The sequence below is a fragment of the Stenella coeruleoalba genome (genome assembly GCF_951394435.1).
Source record: "Stenella coeruleoalba genome assembly, chromosome: 7".
NCBI lineage: Eukaryota > Metazoa > Chordata > Mammalia > Artiodactyla > Delphinidae > Stenella > Stenella coeruleoalba.
In genome coordinates this window covers 111,456,697-111,478,619 of record NC_137153.1, presented here as the reverse complement: position 1 = coordinate 111,478,619, position 21,923 = coordinate 111,456,697, and the positions used below count along the sequence as shown (strand labels likewise).

Here is a 21,923-nt window from a genome sequence, read left to right as displayed (position 1 = left end):
CGCGGCATGTGGGATATTCCCGGACCAGGGCCCGAACCCGTGTCCCCTGCATTGGCAGGCAGATTCTTAACCACTGTGCCACCAGGGAAGCCCTGATGTTTAAAATTTTAAATCAAGAAATCATGAGATGGACTGCTATTTGCCAGTAGTATAAGCCTTTAGCAGTTTTTGTTTTGTTTTTCAGACTATAAACACATTACTTTGACTCAAAAAAAATTTTTTTAACAAGCAGTTGACTCTTAACTGAGTTCTGAGTTTTACTAATTGATGGTAGAAATCTCTTTAGGGAAGGGGAGGGGTCTCCTTGTACCTCACATGGGATCATTAGCATCCTGACCAGTTATGTGCAGTTTCTCTGGGGATAAGTAGCTGAGCAGACATCAGGGTTTTTTTGTTGTTGTTGTTGTGCTTTTTTTTGTTTTTTTTCAGACATCAGTTTTATCCAAGCCTCTGGACCCCTTCAATTTCAGAATTAAAAAGTTTTCTAATTGTTGTCTTTTACTTCCTTAATAGTGGCTTTTTATTATCTTCTCGATGAAGGAGAATGCAAAGGCTACTTTAGCCTGAAGTTTCTGATGACCCTCTCTTGACAGATCCAGATGTGGCCTGTCATACCTTGACAAACCAGATTTTTCTCAATTTTGTTTGATAAGATGTAGGCTTAATGCTTCTCAGAGCCATCAAGAATCTGAAAGATAAAAGCTGTTGAACACCCCAGAGTGCCGTCTTCCATAAAAATGACTGTGCGTCAATAGAGACAAACCCAGCCATATTTAGTCCAGAGTCAGGTAATATTCATTTCAGGCTTTCTCGGTCAATAATGTTGTCATATTCTGTATAAGAAAAATGTTAAGTTTTTGTTCTTTTTGTGCAGTTAATGTATATTGATCGTTTTCCTTTATAAATGATAAATAGGGAAGGCTTAACTACATCTTGTTCTCTAATGTAAATACTTCAGTGAGATTTCTTCTAACACAAAGGCCCTATTTTTCTTACAGATTTTCATATCTGAGTTTAACTCATATTGCTTTTTTGATAACTCTTCTGGATAGCAAGTAGGTCTAAAATAAGACCTTTATAGCGATAATATCATCTAATTGCAACAGAAGTCCTAGAAGAGCAATATTATCCCATTTTACAGACTGGCCCATCCACTCAGAGAGATGGGTTAACTTGCCCAAGGTCACGTCCTAGTCATAGAAGAGACAGATATGCAGGTGGGTCATTATGATGCAGTGTCAGGGGAAGGGAGCCTTCGGCTTCAGGAAAGGGAGAAGCAAGCAATAATTACACGTACAAATGACTCTTAGCCCCTTCAGAGTGCTTGCTGTGGAGACCAGGTTATGTTTATCAGGTGCCACCTCTTAAACGAACATCAGAATCCTTGTGTGGGAACTGTCACAAGAACCAGAGACACATTGTTAAGAGTATCTGTCACACTTGAGGGAATCTGAAAGTTCTCATAAACAGCCAAAAAGATACTCTGAGTCAAAGCTGGTGGATGATGTGGCTGGTGGAGCTGGTAAGGCTGGTTTGGGTAAAAGGTATATCCTGATTGTGTAGTATTTAGGGAAGCTTCTTATGTAGCCTGTACGTAGCTCCAAGACTACCAAAAGCGTATTGACAGCATCCGTAGATTAAGCATGTAGGACACCCTTCTTTAGATTTGCTCTATATTTTATATGGCAGGTCCCCAATTATCCCCCACACTCTTTAAAAATTCTCTTAACTTAACCTTTTTGAGCCACCTACTATGTGCCAGTTACTGTGCTAATCTTTTTTTTTCCCCCATTTGTTCTTGCAGGAACCCTAAGAACTAGTTGGTTTTATTTTCCTTTTTCAGATGAGAATATTGGCAGTTGGAAAGTTGAAGTGCCTTGTGTAAGTGAGCAGCGGAGATGGGATTAAAACCCCCTTCTCTTGGCTCCAAGCCAACCCCCTTCTTACTATCTCATACTGCCCTGCTGGTAGCTCGTTTGTCATGAGTTCCCTTTGACACTTGTACCCAGAGAAATATTTTTGGTATGATTCTGTTGACCATGGATCTGAAATCACAGAAAGAATTTCAGTCTGGATATTGCCTTGGAATACACACCTAAGCTTTTCACTTCAGATTTAGTGAGCATTTTCTGTGTGCCTGGCACCAGGGAAGCAGAAGGCCAATATGTGAATCTCTAACTGGCATACTGACCCTATTGGCCAAAGCCCCGTTTCCATGAGCACCATTCAGATTCAGTCCACTCTGTCTGCGTGTTGTTAGACTCTCCCAGCCCCACCTGTGCCGCTCCTCTGCTGTGAGTCCAGCGTTGGTGCGTCCCTGGGGCATGTCTCCCCCAGCTCACTGTGGCTTCAGGTTTTGTGTACTGCAGTTCCTTTCAGCCCCTGTGTGTCTTGGCCCTGATCGCTCCCTCTATGACATAGGGGTGCTGCAAGAAGTTGTGAAAACTAAGAATGTCCAGTTAAATGATGACAAAAGCATATTTACTTTACAAAGGAATGTGTATTTGTTTTATTCAGCAGGTGCTTTTTAAAACAAGTTCTTAGGAAGGAAGCACAGTTTAGTGGCAAGACTGTTACCTAATTAATTGAGCCTCCACACCTAATTATTTGTGTGGTACCCATAACTGTGAAAATAATTACTACTTTTCTGATAGTACGTCATATAGAGAAGGAAAAAAAAAAAAAAAAACCTAATATCTTCTCCCTGTCAGTGTCTTCCTGTTAGTCCGAGAGAATGTGGGCTTTGCGCAGGTCTTGGACATTGGTGGCCTGGAGAGTGGTGGGTGATACTTGTCTCTCCCCCACCCGCCCCACCCTCCACACCCTCAGGTCTGACCCTTAGTAGACACTTCAGTGTTGGCGTGAAGGGATGGGTAACTTCCCAGCCTTGCTCCAGTCCTGTCCCATCCACTTCCACTGACAGCATCCACTATCTTATCACCACCTGGTCTTGTGACCTAAGAAGGGCCAATTTGTGGACTAGGGAGTTTTTCAGATTTAGCTTCATCTTTACTTCTTTCCTGATGAACTCCACCTGGCCGTGACTACCCCAGCCTGTGTAGTGGGTTGGGTATCTAAATGATGTGTGTAAGGCTTTCCTAGCTCTTCTGGGCTAGAAGTAACTAATCCTGTTTGCTTATCTGCAGCCCTTGAAGCCTAGATGAGAGTGGCAGTTTAAGAAGGTTTGAAATACTGGACTAGAGCCAGGGCCTCTTTGCCTGCGCACTCCACTCTGCATGTTCCAGCCGTAGGAACAAACTGCATTATTTTGTTTCAAACTGTGCTCAAGGGAAGCCAAGACCTTGTAACTGGAAACTTACCAAACAGAGAATTCTAAGACTAAATTTAGTGTTCCATTTAAAAAATAAAATAAATCGAACATTTTTTCTGTTCATCTTTTATATGTTGAAAAAGAGAGAGATTAACCTAGTTCACACTAACAACCTAAGAAGAGTATTCAAAGAAGTGAGAAGAAAACTAATCCCTTTTGGTGAAGAGGGAAATCCTTAACAAAATGTAATGAAGTGGCATGAAACACAGACTCTGCAGCCAAACTTTCAAATAGCATAGCCTGTCTAATCTCCATCACATAAAATTTTATTGTGGCTCAGAGAATATTAAAAACTTAGAAATAGATGAAAGGAACTTCCATTGGCAGGAAATAGGAGTAAAGATTGGTATGTTTTATTTATGTGGTTTTTCTCTGGTTTTTAAATGTAAATACAATTAACTGCTTTTTGAACTGTGTTCTCCATGTAATTATGTGTGAGTTCGTTTTCTCTTGTTCATGTTGAACTATAACTAGAATGAAGAACCTTGATGTTATGGAGACTATATAAACTATGTAATATAGAGAGTAACAACAGTTTAATTTGCAATACTTTAAAAATTGTTGTGACATCAACCAGCCATGGTCTCCCTACTAGTTCTTACCTTCCTCTCCTGCCTCTTGCTTCAACACATTGAGCACATGTTTTGGACTAGCCAGAGGATTCAGATTGTTAGTGATTCCCAAATTCTGATCCATGGACTAGTTGTGTTAGAAATCACTCAGAGAATTTGTTAAAAATTCAAGTTCTTGGGCACCACCTCCAGACATTCTGATTCAAAAGATCTAACATGGGACCGTGGGATGTCTATTTTTTTAAGGTTCCCCAAATGATTGATACACAAGCAGATTCAGAACCAGTGAATAGACAGTTCTCTAAGACAGTATTTATTCTTTGATTATTTTGCATCATTAGAGTTCCTTTCATTTTGAGACTGTGTAATAGAGGCTGATTAAGTTTGTTTAGAAAATATTTGTGAGTACAGATTAGCACTAAAAAATTCTTTGTTTCCATATTTCTCTTTGAGAGACCTCTGATTTTGACATTGGCAGGTCTAGAACAGGACAGAGCTAAGTATATCCTATTTAAGGTCTCAGTAATGTTGGGTGCTGATGTAGTCCACCAGTGTAATTTTAGATACATGTGTATAAATAGATCTAGAGAGGTGATGTTTCTTTTTAGCCATTGCATTGAGAACATTGGCAGGGTATCTTGTTTATTATTTTAGTAGTGTGGTCAATTTGTGAAACAAATCGTATGTTCTTTAGATTATAAGACTGATAGCTTTTTTATATGACTCTTATGAATCAGATCTCTACTAAAAAACACTAACAGGTAATATTCAAGTCACTGACATCTTAATATACTTGCAAAAGCCCTAAATGGCACTCACATTGGCAGGCATCTGTGTGGATTTCGTTAAAGAAATTGGAGCACGTACTATGTGCTGAGTCAGTGAGAATAAGAACTCAGAATGTCCTATGGCTTCTGCAAGCTGAAAGTGTGGTCCCTGGTGAGCAAGTGTCCTGTGATGTGAGGTTAGACTAGGTAGTTAGGGGCTAGTATAGACCTTGTGAAAGTTCACATTTTTTCTCTTCTGCTATCTCGATATCTATGTGTTCTCCCAGCTAGATGATTCAGACAGCCCTGCTTCTGCTGTATTTTCCCAAGAAAAAGGACAGCAGGGCTGAAGGAGAGAGCACCAGACTTCAAGTCAGGATGGTTTTGTTCAATTTCTACCTGTGTAACTTAATCCTCCCTAGCCATGTGGCCTTGGGCAATTTACTTAATCCTTCTGAGACTCTCTGTCCTCTTCTGTAAAGAGGTTAGTAGTAATACCCCCCTCAGGGTTGTTGAAAGGATTCAGTGGCCATAGATATGAAAGCAGGTAGCCCATTGCTGGCACATACTGCTCATTCAGTAAATGTTGACTCTGAATCCTACCTTTGCAGGGCAGTAAGGTCTGATTTGACTTTCAGAAGCAAAGAAGGCAATAGAGATCCTGGAAGAGCTCTGAAGATTTAATTAGTACAACTGGTGAGAGTGGATGGTGAATGAATCCAAAAAACAGAGAATAGTCATGGCAACTCGTATGAGATTTTCCATATCCACCCACTTCTCACTAGTCACATAGTCATTGACTAAATTGTCATTTCTTCTTCAAGTCTCCAGTCATCACTACGTAGAGCTGGAGTGGCCTAAGAAGCTGCTATGTTCACTTGACCTAGCATTACCACCTGACCAGCCTCCCAGGGAGGAAGACTAGCCGCTTCCTGTCTTCATCTTTCCAGGTTCTGCTCTCCGGCCTCCCTCTCTGGGAAGCAGGCCTGATTCCTGCCCCAGGCAGAATTAACGATTCCTTCTTTATACACTAGCACACTTGAACCTCTGTTACAGCACCTCTTTCCTAATGCATTTGTGTTGAAGTTGATTATTCGCATTTTGTTCTATTTTAAATTGCTTGAGGGCGTGGCATGTACACATAGTGGATACTCAGTAATTGTCGGATTAATACAGATCATAGCACTGAGGCAGTTTCCTATGAGCTAAGAGCACGAACTCCAGAGCTAGACTCCCTAGGTTTAGAGCCTACTTCTGCCACTACTGTGACCTTACACAAAGTCCTTAACATCTAGGAATCTTAGTTTCCTCATCTGTAAATGGGAACAATAATGCTACCTACCTTATAGGGTTGCTGTGAAGATGAGGTGAGTTAAATAGTACATGTAAAGCACTTAGAACAGTGCTTGGCAGATAGTAAATGCTGAGTAAGTGGTCATGGTGGTGTCTGTTTATAGCTTCAATCTTTCTGAATTTACTGTCACTTTCTGAGGTTGGATTTGTCTGACAAAACTATGCAGGGGAAATTTTTTTTTCCCTATGCCTTCAAATCTAGTAACTCCTACCACCTGCAGGTTTCTTAGTTTCTTTTTCACATGTGGATGCCTGACAGATAGGTTCTCATGATTCTGTGTTCAGTTATGCTTGCTTTCTTTTAAAAAATGAGATTCTTTATTAAAGCAATATATAAATTAGCTAAACATAAATTATGATCTTAGAAATATTTTCAAAGAAATGTAAATATCCACTTATACTAGACTTGGGGATGAAAATAGATTTCTTCTTGAGTGCCAACTTGGATCCACTGCCAACGGTTGCACTTTCAGAGGGATCCGCAGGCCATGTCCTCACTCCACAGTCAGAGTATCTGTCATAGGCACGGAATGGAGAAGTAGCTGTCCATGTATTTAAATGAATTGTTATCAATCCCAATGTAATTTTACCTTTTTCTTTTTCATCTTAAAAAAAAAAGTCTGCAGTTTCCTCACGTATGGTGCTATAGGCTTATTTACACTGTAGTTTACTATATCATAGTATCTGCCTCTGCTTTGGTAGCTAAAGCTTTTCTCTGTCAGTTTTATTTGCTTTGATGTTTTGAAGTGTCAGATCTTGGCACGAAACTTGTTACCCTTGTTAATAACTTACTCTGATTACTCTAGTTAGTAGGTAGCTTTAAGAAAAAAGAAGAGAAGGCAGAAAGAGAAGTGATTGAGTAGGCAGGTGATTGCCTGGAAAAGCTTCCTTCTTGCCTGGATGACCTTTCTCTTAGTGTAGGGCACTCGACTTGACTCCATGTTGCTGTGTTGGTTTTTGTGGGAATTTTTTCCTTCCCTTTCCCCAGAGAATAGTGGAGAAGCAAGAGGTATGATGAGTTCCACCCAACTGAATGAAAAACTCCTTGAAGATAGATTGCCCTTCCCACCCTACAAAAAATAAATACAGAAAGCATTACATTTCAACTTCTAAAAAAAGCAGGACATTCCTTCTTTCTACTCACATGTCCGGCATCTGTCTAGAAGAGCTGAAGGCCTTTGATTTCTGAGGCTTTCTAATTTCTCTTTCTGCTAAAGCATCTTTGGTAGTTTCTTAAAAAGCCAACTCTTCCCTCACTAACTATAGTAAACACAATTTTAACCATTTATAATTAAAGGTTTTTCTCATACTCTTCGAAGGGTTGAGTACATTAACTTTCAGAGTCCCCGAAGGTTTTACTTAAAACTTTTTGCTGATCTTATAGTGGGTTTTACATGTACGAAGAAATAAAAATCAAAACACTGTTTGAATCACTTGTCTGAACCATGGCACCATTTATTTCCTTATGACTACAAGGGTGGTTTATGATTAAATAGAAGAATCTAGTTCTCAAATTGAGAAAGCTAACAACTTCTCTAAGACACATACGGTTTTCTACAATTGTTCTACATAGGATTATTTTTTGTTGAAATGGGTAGATTGAAAAGTGACCCTTTAAGGTTAATAATGTGGTACTCTTTCTATATTCTTTGTTTTATCAGTTTCCTGATGTTTATGTTCAGAGGAGAAATCCAAATGGCTCTAACCCTGTGATGAAGCAGGTGTCAGTTTAATCTTTTAACATTCTGAGTTCTTGGATGTGAATAGTGACTCTGACCTCTGATTTTTTTTTTTTTTTTCCTCTTTCAACTTTTGGAACCTGGAATCTCATACCTCTTCGGAATTTACAGCTTCTAGTTGTGATCTGTTAAGCAATTGCAATTTGTTAAATGTCTGATAATCTTGTCTACCATTCCTCATGATGTTAGGCTGGAGACATTCTAGCATTCCCCAAACATTTACTCAGCACCTGCTCTGTGTCAAGCATAGTTAGAGATAAGGAGAGAATCAAATGTGGTCTCTGTCCTTGTGGAGCTCACATCTTTAGTCTCATGCCCTTGGTCTCCTGAGATTATCTACCTCTGAGATCCTTAGAGTGTCAGGGACCAAGCATGGAGGAAGGCTGTGCTCTCCACAGTCAGGTGATGGAGATGGGGTGGCTGAACAGTGGTGGTTCCTGGATAGCACATGAATTTCAGGTGCGCCCCTGTGACTGCAGAGTTGAGAAAGCAAGACCAACTTTGAGACTGAGTCTGTTGTACTTACGCTTAGTCAAGTATGGCTGAGGAAGGGAGCTGGGGCAGGGGAGGAGAATTCTTTATGTCAAAGGATGGCAATTGCTCTAGATCAAAGTTGTCAAAGCTGGAAGGGGGGACAGGGATCGTGTAGTCCAGCCTCTTGTTTTCCATATTGAGACCCAGGAGAGGAAGTGACCTGCTCAGATCAAAAAGAGATTTAGGGCTTCCCTGGTGGCTCAGTGGTTGAGAGTCCGCCTGCCGAAGCAGGGGAGACGGGTTCGTGCCCCGGTCCGGGAAGATCCCACATGCCACGGAGCGGCTGGGCCCATGAGCCATGGCCGCTGAGCCTGCGCGTCCGGAGCCTGTGCTCCGCAACGGGAGAGGCCACAACATTGAGAGGCCCACATACAGCAAAAAAAGAAAAGAGATTTAGTGGAAGCTCCATGAAAGTATGTGACAGAAAGCCAGACTTTCCAGTAGGTGCGCCCACACTGGAATCTAAACCTTTTAATACTCGTTACCTCATTGTCTAGAATTTCCTATGGATTAAAGATACTATACCACCTTACTTAAATGTAACTAATCCTCAGGAAGTGATCAGCTCTGTGTGTGTTTTTAAAATGATTATTTTCTGTTAATTGGCATTTTGCTTTAGATATTTGGTCATCTAACAGCAAGGCAAATTCTAGATAATTTTCTACATAATTTGGCCATGCCAACAGGGACAATATTTCACCTAGCTCAGAATCCTGGGCATAATGTATTGGCACAGCATAGGCACTCAACACAATAGTTAACTTATGCATTGTGGAGATGGCCATTATAGTCTGATAGACCTGGATACGAGTCCCAGTTCTGTCACTTACTAGCTGTGTGGCCTTGGGCAAGTTATTTCACCTCTGAAACTGTTTCCTTATCTGTGAAATGTGGTGTTGAGTGTATATGTGTGTACACACACACACACACACACACACACACACACACACACCCCTAACTCTAAAATAGTACTTTGCAAGATCCTAAACCCCCAGCATGGTGCGTGGCACATGCTCTGTTGAAATTCCTTTTTTTTTTTTTTTTTTCCCCATGTTAATTGCAGAGTTACTCTTAGGAATCAGCTGAATTGGTATCTAAGATTGTGACAGTCTGGGCATTATCCCTAAGTAATACCTCAAACTGAAAAAAAAATGTGTCTTTGTGATTTTTCAAACCCTATCATTGATGGCTCTCCATTCATGTCCTACCTCCATTGCCTTCTCCTTTCTCTCCCTTTGCCTCAAAGGAAACTATGGAGCCATATAGAAAGCTCCAAAATCAGACTGACCTTATGTACCTTTAATTGAGGACAGAATTTGCGAAAAGTGAGTCCAAAAACCCACCAGTGGTTTACTTTACAATTTGTGTCCTGGCTAGACTGGCTGTTGGCTGTGTAATTTGTCTAGTTTTGTCTGGAGTCTTAGACTATTCAGCTGCTTCAGGGCAAAATCTTTTGGGGTGTCATTAAATGGGATTGATAATTGGCTTCTGATGAATATTCATTGTGACTAATGACTTTGGGCAAATTTTACACATACTATCTTTCTATTCTCCCACTGAGTGAGATTTTGATAGGATCATTTTCCTCAACTTGCACTTCAATTAAATATTCACAATACTCCTTTGTTGACTACAATCCAAATTGTATACTTTCATTACTTTTAAATTTTGTATTCTGTAAGGAATGAGCATAGGCCTTTAGGATCCTTCTTTTTTCTTAATGGGGTTGGTTTTAGAGTTTTGTTGTGTTTTTTTTAAGTAAGTGGCTAATGATAATTTATGGGATGTATGTTATTTCTGATTAAGCATAGATATGTCATAACACTTTTCTGTGGTCCACTTAGCCACTATTTCCAAGAAATGATGCACATTGTTTGTGCTATTTAGTATTTTGGAAAAGAGCCAAACAACTCCTTGTTTGTTTTCTTAATCAAATGGGTAAAAGCATTTTACTCCAATTGCAGAGCTTTGGCCCTCAGAAAACCCCACAATGGAAATGATGATCAGTCATCTTAAAAGTTTGATTTTTATGAGGGATAAGTAATTTTAAAACCTTGTCATTTAGCTTGCTAGGGTTTTTTTTTGAGGCTAAGGAGACATGAAAAGAACATTGTCTGAAGATAAGATCTCTGCCACTGTGTCGCTTGAAATAGTATTTTGACTCAAACCAATTTAAGCTAAAAAGAGGCAGGTATTCAAGTTCTCTCTCAACCAGGAACATTCTGTTGAATGACTTTTTCAAAGAGAATTACCAATGAATACATGTGATGACGATGCCTTACATTTGTATGGCACCATATAGATTTTTAAGTGCTTTTATTTAGTTAGTTATTGTGTTGTAGAGTTACAGAGTAGGCATATTATTGAATAAGTGGATGGATGAATCCATTGACTTGATTTTCCAGAAGTGGCATATTTGTATTTCTAAGCTTGCTGTTATCATTTTGGAATTTGAGTCATATATATATATATATATATATATATATATATACCCTACTCTGTGAGACTCAGTGAAAATGTTGGTCCAGTACTATGAAAAGCCAAGCCACTGACTATCTTTATATTGTGAATATATTCTAAGTGTGAATTGTTTTTTATTTACTCAAGAAACATTGCATTATCTAGCACATATACATACATGCATATGTATATATATATTGTGCCACTGAGCAAAAGAGAGACAGGGTCTTTCTGTACTTTACAGTGAGAGGACAAACATACAGTCATAGTCCCATTAATAATGGGGGCACATGCCCAGTGGAGCCATGCAAGGCTTTGCAGAGGAAGGTAGTGCACAGAGACCCGGGGCAGGAGGAGTTTGCTAGGGGCACAGATCTGGGCCAGTGGGAATACAGAAGGGAGGAAAAGGAGTACATAACTACTCCTAAATCTGCAAATGATTTATTCCAAGGATAAACTTGGAGGAAGTAGTAGAGATTGTGGCTGGAGATGCTTCTTTACAGGTAGACAGGGAACTGGTGAAGATATGAAGACATGCCTGTTCCAGGTGTGCCCCCAAGTACATTTCCGAGCAGGATGTTACATGACTGGACCTGCACTTTAGTAAGAGTACTTTGGCAGTTGGTTAATGGATGGGGAGGAAGAGCTGGGGCCAAAGGCCAGGGTAACCCTCCAGCCTGACTTGAGGGTGGAGTTGGAGTAAAGTTGGTTCATTTTCCATTCACTCAATACCAGCAAAGATTTTTTATCTCTTCTAAGCCCAAAGAGATAGTCATGTATACTATGACAGACAGCCTCCGTTATGTTGTAACCTACCGAAATGGGTTGAGAAAAAATGTATTAAACCTACAAGCCTTGGCAGAGTCACTGGGAACTGCTCTTGCGAGCTTGTTGGATAAGCTCCTGTTCATGGCATGTACCTGATTTAAAGAACAGGGTCTGGAGGGAAAAGGAGGGGGAAATTTAGGCCCTGGATTTAATACACAGCTCTCAACTGTGAACCATCAGCAGAATATCCAGTTTAAAGCTGTTCATGTTACACTAACCTCTGGGATTCTTTTAACTGGGCCTTGGCGCGTCACTCTTTTGCCACGTAAATGTCCTTCTGTCAGCAAAGGCCAGTTAACAGCTTCCAAAAGAAGCAAAGTCCTCAGGGGAACAGGCTTCCCAGAAACCAAAGAAACATTAAAGAAAAAAGGCAGAAAGAAACATTTGTTGTTGACTTTTGTCACTTCATAGTCCTATCTCCAAAGGTGTTGGTTTTTTTCCTTCTTTCACCATATTGAATTTTGTAGCAATTTTATTCCATTGTATCTTTGTTTCCTAATTTTTCTGTTATATAAAATACTGATTGTATGAAGTGTCTAGCTCTTAAGAAAAAAAGGAAATATGAAATAGGGACAAGTCAGAAGAGGAGGGAGTGGAAGGATTAGTCAGTAAACAGTGCTGGAGCACTTGATTAACTAAGTGGAAAAAATAAATTCTCACCTCAGTCCTTAAACCTAAATTAATTCCAGCTGGATTAAAGAGTTAAATGCTGAGGAAAAATTTGGAGGACTTTCTTAGTATAAAAGCAGTGGAAACCATCATGAAGGAAAATATTTGCCCATGTAATTATTTAAGCCTTCTCTTTACCCAAAAATTCAAAGAAAATTAAATAAGGATAAATTATTTTCAAAAACATTGCAAAGGATTACTATGCTTTGCATATCCAGTATTTGCTTTTAAATCAATTAAAAAATGCTAATTCTCATTAGAAAAAGTGGACTAAGAATATGAACAGACCATTTACTTAAGAAATATAGTTTAGAACATATAACAAGATGTTCAGCTTCAGTCATGATCAGAGAAATAAAAATAAAATGAAGATAGGTACAGTGAGGTACAGGGAGGCCAGCATTCCAGTACATGGGTGGAGGGGTAGAAAGAGCCTCAATCCTTCTCTATTTATTATATTAATACAATTATTATATTTATTAAGTGCCTTAAAATATTTATAACCTTTGTCTTTAAATTCTGCATCTAGGAACCATATATAAAAATTATTGACCTGATCCGATTATATGAATTAATGATGGAAGAGTGGTTAAATATAGTATGGGAAATTCATTGAGTGGCATGAAAACATGTTTTCTAAGAATGTTTAAAGATATGGGGAAAATGCTGGCAAATAATGTTAACTTAAGGGCAAATCAACACTGTCTTTACAGTAATCCTGATTTTTATTAGAAAAATCCATATGCATGTAATACCCCAAAATGTTAAATTATTTTCAGATGGTGAAGACTTTCCTTTTATCCCTTTCTCCATTTTCTAGATTTTTCTACCGTCATTGTGAATTAGCTTCATAATCATGAAAAAAATACATTGTTTGGAAAAGGAAGCTCTTATTAAATTTGAATTAGGGTCATTGAGTTAACTTATAATTTTAAATATATTGATAAGTATATATTTAGTTTTATTGCTGAACTCAAATGACAGTGTCTCCTGACTTTAATTGTTTAGCTCTGAATCTCTAATTTGCTTCCGTTGCAGTTGACTGCTTGCATCCATGGGTCTGCTGCGATGCTCTACCCCATGTTCTGGCAGCACGTGTACATCCCCGTCCTGCCTCCACATCTACTGGACTACTGCTGGTAAGGCCACTGCTTACCCTGTCCTCTGCTTTTCCTTCTCCAGAGAATGACCAGGCAAGTTAGGTCTATAACTTGTAAGGCAGTTGGTGACTCTAAATTAAAAATACTAACTTCAAAGTGATCTGAATTTTAGATCACCTGATTGCATGGCCTCTTTTTTTCCAAACAGCTTTTCATATATGTCATGGCATTCTTAAGAGTTCAAGTGGATAGATAATACCTTCTGCATTCCTCAGTGTAGGGAAACCAAAGCACCAAGGAGTTGTGTGATTCTTTTTTTTCCTAAGACACATTGGAAACTGGTGTCAAGAACAATTGAGATCCCCAAGGTCTTCAAGTTTCAGCCGTGCTGTGGCACGTTTTGTAAGACTTGTCCTCAGCTGTGCTTTGAGAGCACAAACCAGCCTTCAAAACTCTCTGAAGTCTTTTGAGGGGAATTTCACTATTCAGTGAAATGTGTTTTAGTGGAAGGAGAGAGGGGAGGAGGGAGGGAGGGAGGCTGACTTGCTTTAGAGTCAGCTAACCACTTGGGCAAGTCACTTGGCTAAAAGCTTTGTTTTCTCATCTGCAAAATAAAGTTGTTCTATACATAATTATGTGAAGATGATATGAAATAACGTGAAAGGATACCATGTAGAAAAGCTGGCTCGTAGTAGATGCTCAGTAAATGTTTCTGCAGAATCATCATCTTCATCACTTTCTGTCTCCAGTAGATTAACAAAAAAGACTGTGTGATCTAATGTCCTTATAAATAATTTCTTTCCCCAGTGTATTATGATTAAAGACATTATCTCCATACAGCTCAAGTCAGCAGAAGTTGATAAGGGAGCGATACACATGTATAGAAAAGGCTGTGCACTGTCTGCCAGAAATTGAGAGCTTCAGGAGAGAGGGCCCCATTTGAGGGGTCACAGCCCTGTTACTTAAGAACAGATGATTCAGGACATTTACCATTGGTTCAGAGAGATTGAGTCCAGGTCAGTCATAATTTTTGCCAGGATCTCCAGCCCGTTTTGCAGTCCTCTCAGTGAAAAGGTTCACCCAGGTAGCCAAATTATCCTGGGAATTTAAAGGTATTCAGGAGTCCTTCTCATGTTATGTGTTGGGCTCATCCTCATCCCAAGAAGCCATGGGTTCAGCAAAGTTGTAGCTCAGGGCCGTGAAGTGAAGATCAGCAGCCCTCTCTAGTGCATAGCACTAAGTGAATTGGCTCATTTCTCTCTTTAGTGTGTATCTTTCTTATCAAGGTGGGTCTCTTTATCCATGCCTTTCTCCTACCTCTCATGAGATTAAAGGACAATTTCTCTGTATAGATTTGTTGCTTCTTTTGAGCTTCTGAACCAACTCTATTGGTTTTTTCTGCTGTCACGTATCTCAAAGGAAAGGACCGTGTTCTCTATCCAGTTCTCTGTTTGAATGAAAGATTGGGGGGCTGGGCAGAGGCAGACACAGCTGCCAGAGAGGAGGAAAGAGGCAAGGGGAGAGAAAGAACAAGCATACCCAGGGAAGGTGGAAGGGAGATAGAAAGAAGAGGTGGGAAAGGGGACATATGTCCCCTAAGACAGACTCACACAGTGACACCCAGTCCCCTTAAGCACAGAGGATCTGCTGACACAGTGCCCCAGCCCTGACATACAGCACCCTTCACAGGCACCACGCCCCCTCCGCAATACATGGCCCCATACTTACACACACAGACAGAGGTCCCTTCCCTACAGACATGTGCCTCAGGGTCCCCCACACACCTCACCCCAGACATGTGCTCTACAGGGAAACCTTAGAGTTCTCCCTGGAAGAGACTCACCTGTGTGTCTCGATGCTTCAGGTAGGAACACCCAGGGGCTTTTGTGTGCAGGGATTGGTGGAGCTGAGAAAGTCATTGGAGTCCCTCTGCCTCCCTAATGGTACAGCTTTCACTTTCCATTATTTGGAAGGTTTCAGTTGCCAAATTGTTAGCTAGTTGAAAACCAGCAGCTTAGAGCCCCAAAACTATGGAGAAGAAAATGCTCTGTCAGTAACATCAGTGATAACAATAGTTGCCACTGCTGAATCTCTCCTTTGGCCCCCACTCGTTGGACCATCTCCTTACATCTGTGATCTCATTTAATTTTTCCAGCAACCCTGTAAGGCAGGTATTATTAGTTCCATTTCATAGGTCAGTAAACCAAGGCCCCTAGAGGCTTAATAACTTACCCTAAAATAGATGTTATATATGTATGATTCCAGTTTTACAAAAACAAACAAAAATTATGTGTATATATGAAACAAAAATTAGATACACACACACACATACATACATACATACATACATATAGAGAGGCAGAAATCTGAAAGGAAATACACCAGAATGTTAACAGTGATTTGTGTTGGGGAGGAGGGGAGGAATTCTGCATGATCTTTATTTTCCATGCTTTCAAATATTTCTATCGACACAATGAAAAAGTATAGTTTTTTTATAATTGAAAAGTTTCATTTAAGAAAAAAATCAGTGTTTATTCTGGCCAGTTGTTCTTTCCAGCTGCCATCTCAGGTCGCAGCCCTCCTTTCTTGTTTGCTTAGAGGATTTATTAGCTGTTTCACTCTTTCCCGTGGAAGCTGACCCAAGATCCTCTTTTCAACTTCCTCTCAAACTCTAACCCTTTCAAGAACTGTCACCAGCCTGACCGAGAGCAACGGTGCTGACAGCTCTAACCGAGAAGGGGAGACTTGGCAAGGACGGCTGTGAAGCCCTTGTCACCCCAAACTTTCACTCCAGAAACTCAGAGTTAAGGCTGGTAATTTTTGGAGCCTGAGTGGGTTTTGTGATTAGGCTCCATATTGGAAGTTTCTGTTTGTGTGATAGCAGTCTCTCTCCCATCTCTTGTTTTCATGAAAGGACTTTTTGACATCTGACATAAGGATGATTACAGGCCTGTGGAGATTGGTATCTGTTTATTAACTGCAAGATGTAGGAATGATGAAATAAAAGACCCCAAGAGAAAAAACATCCTCTATTCAAGACTTGATTTGATCACCTTCAGCCTACTACCACTGCTTTGGTCAGAAACTACAAATGTCATGAAATTTGAGTCAATGCTAATAACTTTATTCTGTTGTGCTCGGTGACTTTCACCACCGTTGAGTTTAATCTTTGGTGGTAAGAGCCAGCAGGGATAACTAGCATTTTAAATAATGTGCTAGGAGCCTGAAACATGTAGATTTGAAGGTTTGTTCCTCTGCAGATGATTTAAATGTTAAGTACGTCCCCATGCAGGGGATACACGAAATGGAATCTGAAAACTATTATCTCCTGTAGAAATGAACTCTCAATTTACTCACTGCACAGGAAGGGCAGATTCTAGTCATTTTCACTGCCAGCAGGTGCCCTTTCTATGCATAATAGACTTCGCAAGTGTAATTAACACATGAAGACCACTGCTGCCAGTTTTTCTTCAGGTACATGCTGCTAGGAGTTTTCAGGACAACAGTGTAGGTTGTAAGAGCTTTTTACATTGCAATTGAAGATGAGGTGTTCATTGACTTTTGGACAAAGACATGCTAAATGCGGCTGAGCCTAGACCCTACTATTGGTATCATAGGTCGTGGACCCAGAGACCCCGAGAGCTGTAATGTGGCCTTTGGTAGAACAGAAGTCAGTGTAGCAAAGCTCTGGGATGCAGTGAATAAATAGAAAGTATGATGCTGAAACCCTGCAATTATGTGGAAGACTAATTGCACATTCACAAATACAACAACCAGTTATTTAAGTTAACTTTAATTAGAGCTATAGTCACAAATTTTAACTATCTGAATAAATCCATTAAATACAAATAGTCTGCCCTAAATATTTCCTAAATTAATTTTTTTTCATGTTCCTTCCCATTTTTGGAGAGGGTGGTCAAGAAAGTGCCTGGGCTTTGTATTCAGACACACCGAAGTTCAAATCTGTTTCATCTCTTACTAGCTGTGTAACCATTAAAAGTCTGTTTTACCTCTCTGATCTGCCATTTCGTTTTCTGTGAAATGGGTTCGCTTTACCTACTTTGAAGAGTGGCTTTAGGAATTAGAGTTACTGATCATCAAGTGGCACATAGGGGCCATTTAATAAATGGTGGTTGCTCTTACTATGGTTATTATAAACATGGGGCATGGATTTTGGTTTCCAGAAGGTCTAACTCACATCAAACGTTCTTCTTGCTTCTGCTGCCTTGTGAACTCAAGGGAAAACTTTATAATTCATCTTCTCTTTTTACCCATCAGATTGTTTTTATTTTGATTTTTTTTTTATTTAACTTGGGTTATTGTATGGTTGTTTTCATTTGCAGCTGTGGCATAAGAATGAAAAGAAAAGAAACAAAAGCAGATGGCAGAGAAAACGAAAGGAGTAAGACATTTCCAGCCCTTATGAATATTTAAAAACATGTGCTGCTGGTTCCTTTCTACTTAGATCTGTGCCATTCTCTTGATTTTGAAAGTGAAAATGAGAATGTTCCCTACCTTGGCTGATGGCAGCCCTGACCTTGGCCAGTGTTGGAAGAGCTTTCCCATTTCTGGGACAAAAGGATTAACTTGCTGATGAAAATCAGTGTTCCCTTTCATAATAATAATCACCATCTATTGAGTACAGCGTGCAAGTCAAGCTCTTTATAAACATGATTGCAAATCTTTAAAATCAAACTGTAAGGTAAATACTAGCTCCATTGTATAGGTTAGAAAATTGAAGCTCAGAGGGGTTTAGTGACTTACCCACCATGACACAACTAAGAAATGGTAGAGCCTGCGCTTGAAATCCAAGGCCATCTCATTAAACTGTTCCTTAGTAATATCCTTTAAAGAATTATGGAATAAGTTGTACCTATCACCAAGATTTTGTGAAAAAAATCCTTTACATAGGCTTTTTGATGACTTGCTAATAATTGCGGACTTACGTTATCATTCATTATTCATTCGTTCAACAAATATTTATAGAGCACTTAATATGTACCAGGCACTATGCTATGCTATGCTAATTAAATGTTGCTAATAAAAGGTCCCAGTAGAAGCCATATGGTATTTCCCATGTAAATACTTTTTTCTCCCTACTCCTTCAGAAGTAGTCCTAAATGAGGACCACAAATCAGTTCCCAAATTGAATTGTACATTTGGATTATTCTGGACACCTGTTAACATATTTTCAAGTATGTGATAAAATATTTCCAAAGCAGATCAGGGCAGGTTCATATTTTACCCCAAAAAAGGCAGCCAGGCCAAGAGCCAAGTTAGTAGCGAACTCCTGATGTTCTCTGAGGGCATGGTTGAACCGAAAAGTTAAATCAAGTGTGTACAGTTAAGGTTTGGATTTTGTATTTGACTTTGTAAAACACCTCATATTTTCTGACATTTCTCGGTGCCTCTGGAATCCATTCTTCCACCCAGAGTGGAAGATTCTCTGTAAGACGTACTAGTTCTAGCCTCTTTATCTGTGCTGTATGTGGGGTTCTGAATCAACCCCCACAGGCTGCATCATGTATTCCATCTAGGATTTTTAGCAAACTGTCTTAATATGCCTTTTCACAGGGTGCGTAGTCCATGTGGGTGATGGGGCATCAGTCCAGACACAGCTGTGAAGTGACAGCTGGATGATCAGAGCTGGGTCCATTCTAATCTCTGTCTTCACTGATGCCATGAAATTTTGCGCAGGGAATAGATTGATGCTAAAGTAAGTGGGATTGTTGATACTCTTGGTGGCAGTGATAGAAATCAACAAAGTGTGGTGTGGTAGAAACAGGAAAACCCGGCTTCGGTTCTGGCTTCCCCATTTACTAGTTTTGAGGTCTCTGAACACCGCTGAGCCTGTTTTCTCTTCTGTTGAATGTGAATAGTAATAAGCTACTGATGAAAAGCAGGTGTTCCATAAATAGTAGGTACTATTTTTGTTATTACTGACTATGTGTATGTATTTGTAGTCAATATATATTAACGTGTATGTGTTTGTATATGTGTATATATAAAAATGAACCAACAATCCAATTCAAGTTCACAAGACCCAAGTAAGGTGGAAGTGGATTAGGTAGACAGGTATGACCGAAATTCTTTTCTATTTATCAAACTCTGGGCTGTGCAAGTTTTGTTCAAGATTGAATTCTAACACATAAGTAAAAACTGTGTCGTTTCCATTTTGCAGCAAGTATTTATGAGTGCCTTTTATGTCCCTGGCATTGGACATAGGGAGATAGGAACTTATAGATGGTTCCGGATCTGAGGAAGCACTGCTTCACAAAAGAACTCAGGTGTCCAGGCAAGAGTTGGGAGGTTTGTTTTTTTTTTAAGCTAAGAGGCATCAAGGGGCCATGATAGGTCCATTGCTCTGGGGGTACAACCACTGCAACAGGAGCTCATCTGGGAAGGCAGGAGGGGATAAGGACCAGGATTTCAGTTTGAAACAGAAGGAGGAGGTAAGGTGGGTCTGTGCTGGGCCTGATGGTTAGAAAGTGCACAATGTGTGCTGGTTGAACAAAGTGAAATTATAGATTCCTGGGTAAATCCCTTAGTAAGATTTGGCTGAACTTGACCTTGAGGTTTGAGCAGAGAGGGTAAGGAGTAGAAAATAATTCGGGCTTGGAAGTCAAAGCTCTGGGTCCAAATCCTGGCTCTGGTCCTACTGAATTTATGTCTTTGGGTGAATGACACGGTCTCTCTTTCCTCATCCACAGAATATAGCTAAAAATGTAGTTCTCCGTAAAGAGCCTGGCATCAAGTAGGCACCTAAAAGGAAGTTGTTAGGTGATGACAGTCACTGAGCCCTATATTGAGATGCACCTTCATTTTCTTCAGCAGCACCTAAAACTGAAAATGCCAAGAGCCTTTGGAGGAAGCTTTGGACAAGTTCTGAGTAAACTGTCTCCCTGGTGGAAAAATGGGAGAGAGAAGAGATGGCTCTTTGCATTATCTATGCTGTGGATTCTGTAGGAATCTATATCTATACTATATAGGTTCTATAGGAAAACTGCCTTTTCAAGTTCTTCATTTGATTTTTAAAAATTGAAATGTAGGGCTTCCCTGGTGGCGCAGTGGTTGAGAGTCCGCCTGCCGATGCAGGGTACACGGGTTTGTGCCCTGGTCCAGGAGGATCCCACATGCCGCGGAGCGGCTGGGCCCCTGAGCCATGGCCGCTGAGGCTGCGCGTCCGGAGCCTGTGCTCCGCAATGGGAGAGGCCACAACAGTGAGAGGCCCACGTACCGGGAAAAAAAAAAAAAAAAAAAAAGAAATGTAATTCATATACCATAAAATTCATCCTTTTAAAAGTGTACAATTCAGTGGATTTTAGTGTATTCACAAGGTTGTGCAGCCATCACCACTAATTCCAGATCCATTAGGTTTTTAATACCTAATTTTTATCGTTGTTGGTAAGGTAATCCACCCTTATTAGTTAAAATAATACTTTTTAACCTTTCAGAAGTATATATAGCAAATGCAAATGTTCTATAAAAGTGAGTAGTCTGTGTAGATGGTTGGCATCAGACCCTTAATCTGATCCCTCCAAGGTGCCCCTGCTGGCACAGATGCTAGGAGTACAGTGTGTGACCGTGCTCATTCAGCCTCAGCGTTGACATTCCTGTGAGGGTGCTGAGGCTTGCAGGGTTAGAGGAGACATAGTGTCCCTTTACCATGGAAGTGACCCTTCCGCAGTCGGGGATGGTGGTTGTTGGCTTGCCCACCCCCCCTTCAGGGCACTCTCCTGACTGCAGCCCACCGCCCCATGGTCCTTCACATCCTTTGCTGCAGCATCTACATCTGAGTGTCTGGACCCACCCTGCCAGTCCCACCCTCCCAGTCCCCTTTCTGCTGCCTGATGTGGTTAGGGGCAGCAGCCTGCCTCCCTTGCCCCAGTTTCTGCCTGGCCTCCATGGGACATAGCTGGCTCTTATCTGTTCTTATATGACCAAGCCTTGGCCTGGTTTTCCATTTCTTGTGATACATCCTGTATGTAATTCCTCACTCCTCCCTGACCTGGAGCCTGTCTTGAATCCAACACTTAGAAAACTCTGGAATTTCTAAGACATAGTGTAGTGGTCTCTGCAGCAAAGACATTCTACATATGTTCATGGTCACCAGTAGAGCAGGAGCCACAGACCATGTAATGCCATCCTCAGAGAAGCTTCAGCTCTGGAGGAGGTTACCTTGTGGCAGGGATTTGCGGTTGTGTTGCTACCTCTCCCACAACGAGAATCCATGAAGCACCAGCGTAGTGCTAGGCTCAGAGTTATCTCTCAACAAATGTGGGTTTGTCTTCCCTGTGAATATTTGAAAGAATGAGAGACTAGGCTAAGAAGGTAATTGGACACTACGCACCTTGGCATGTGGCGTATCTTAGTCCTGGAAAAACAAGAAGAGATTTTTTTCCCCCTTGTTACCACTTGGGTTTTCAACGTTTACACTCTTTTGGGGTGTTACTTTCTCTTGGTTTATTTATCCATAAACCTCTTTTTCTCTTATTTCTTCTGTACATCATTCTTTCCTGGATTTCTACGAGGGTCTCATGGGTTCCTGGTGGCTCAAACCTGAGACTTCC

The 21,923-nt window shown here is 40.4% G+C and overlaps 1 protein-coding gene across 6 annotated transcripts in view; it reads left to right on the top strand.

Moving 5' to 3' along the window:
* Nucleotides 1-21,923, top strand: part of DENND1A (DENN domain containing 1A) — a 494,445-nt gene that overhangs the window by 260,165 nt on the left and 212,357 nt on the right. For all 6 annotated transcript variants that reach the window (XM_079927842.1, XM_079927841.1, XM_079927840.1 and 3 more), the window contains one exon: nt 13,292-13,392. In XM_079927842.1, coding sequence (XP_079783968.1) covers nt 13,292-13,392 — 101 coding nt within the window. The remainder of the gene's footprint in view (nt 1-13,291; nt 13,393-21,923) is intronic.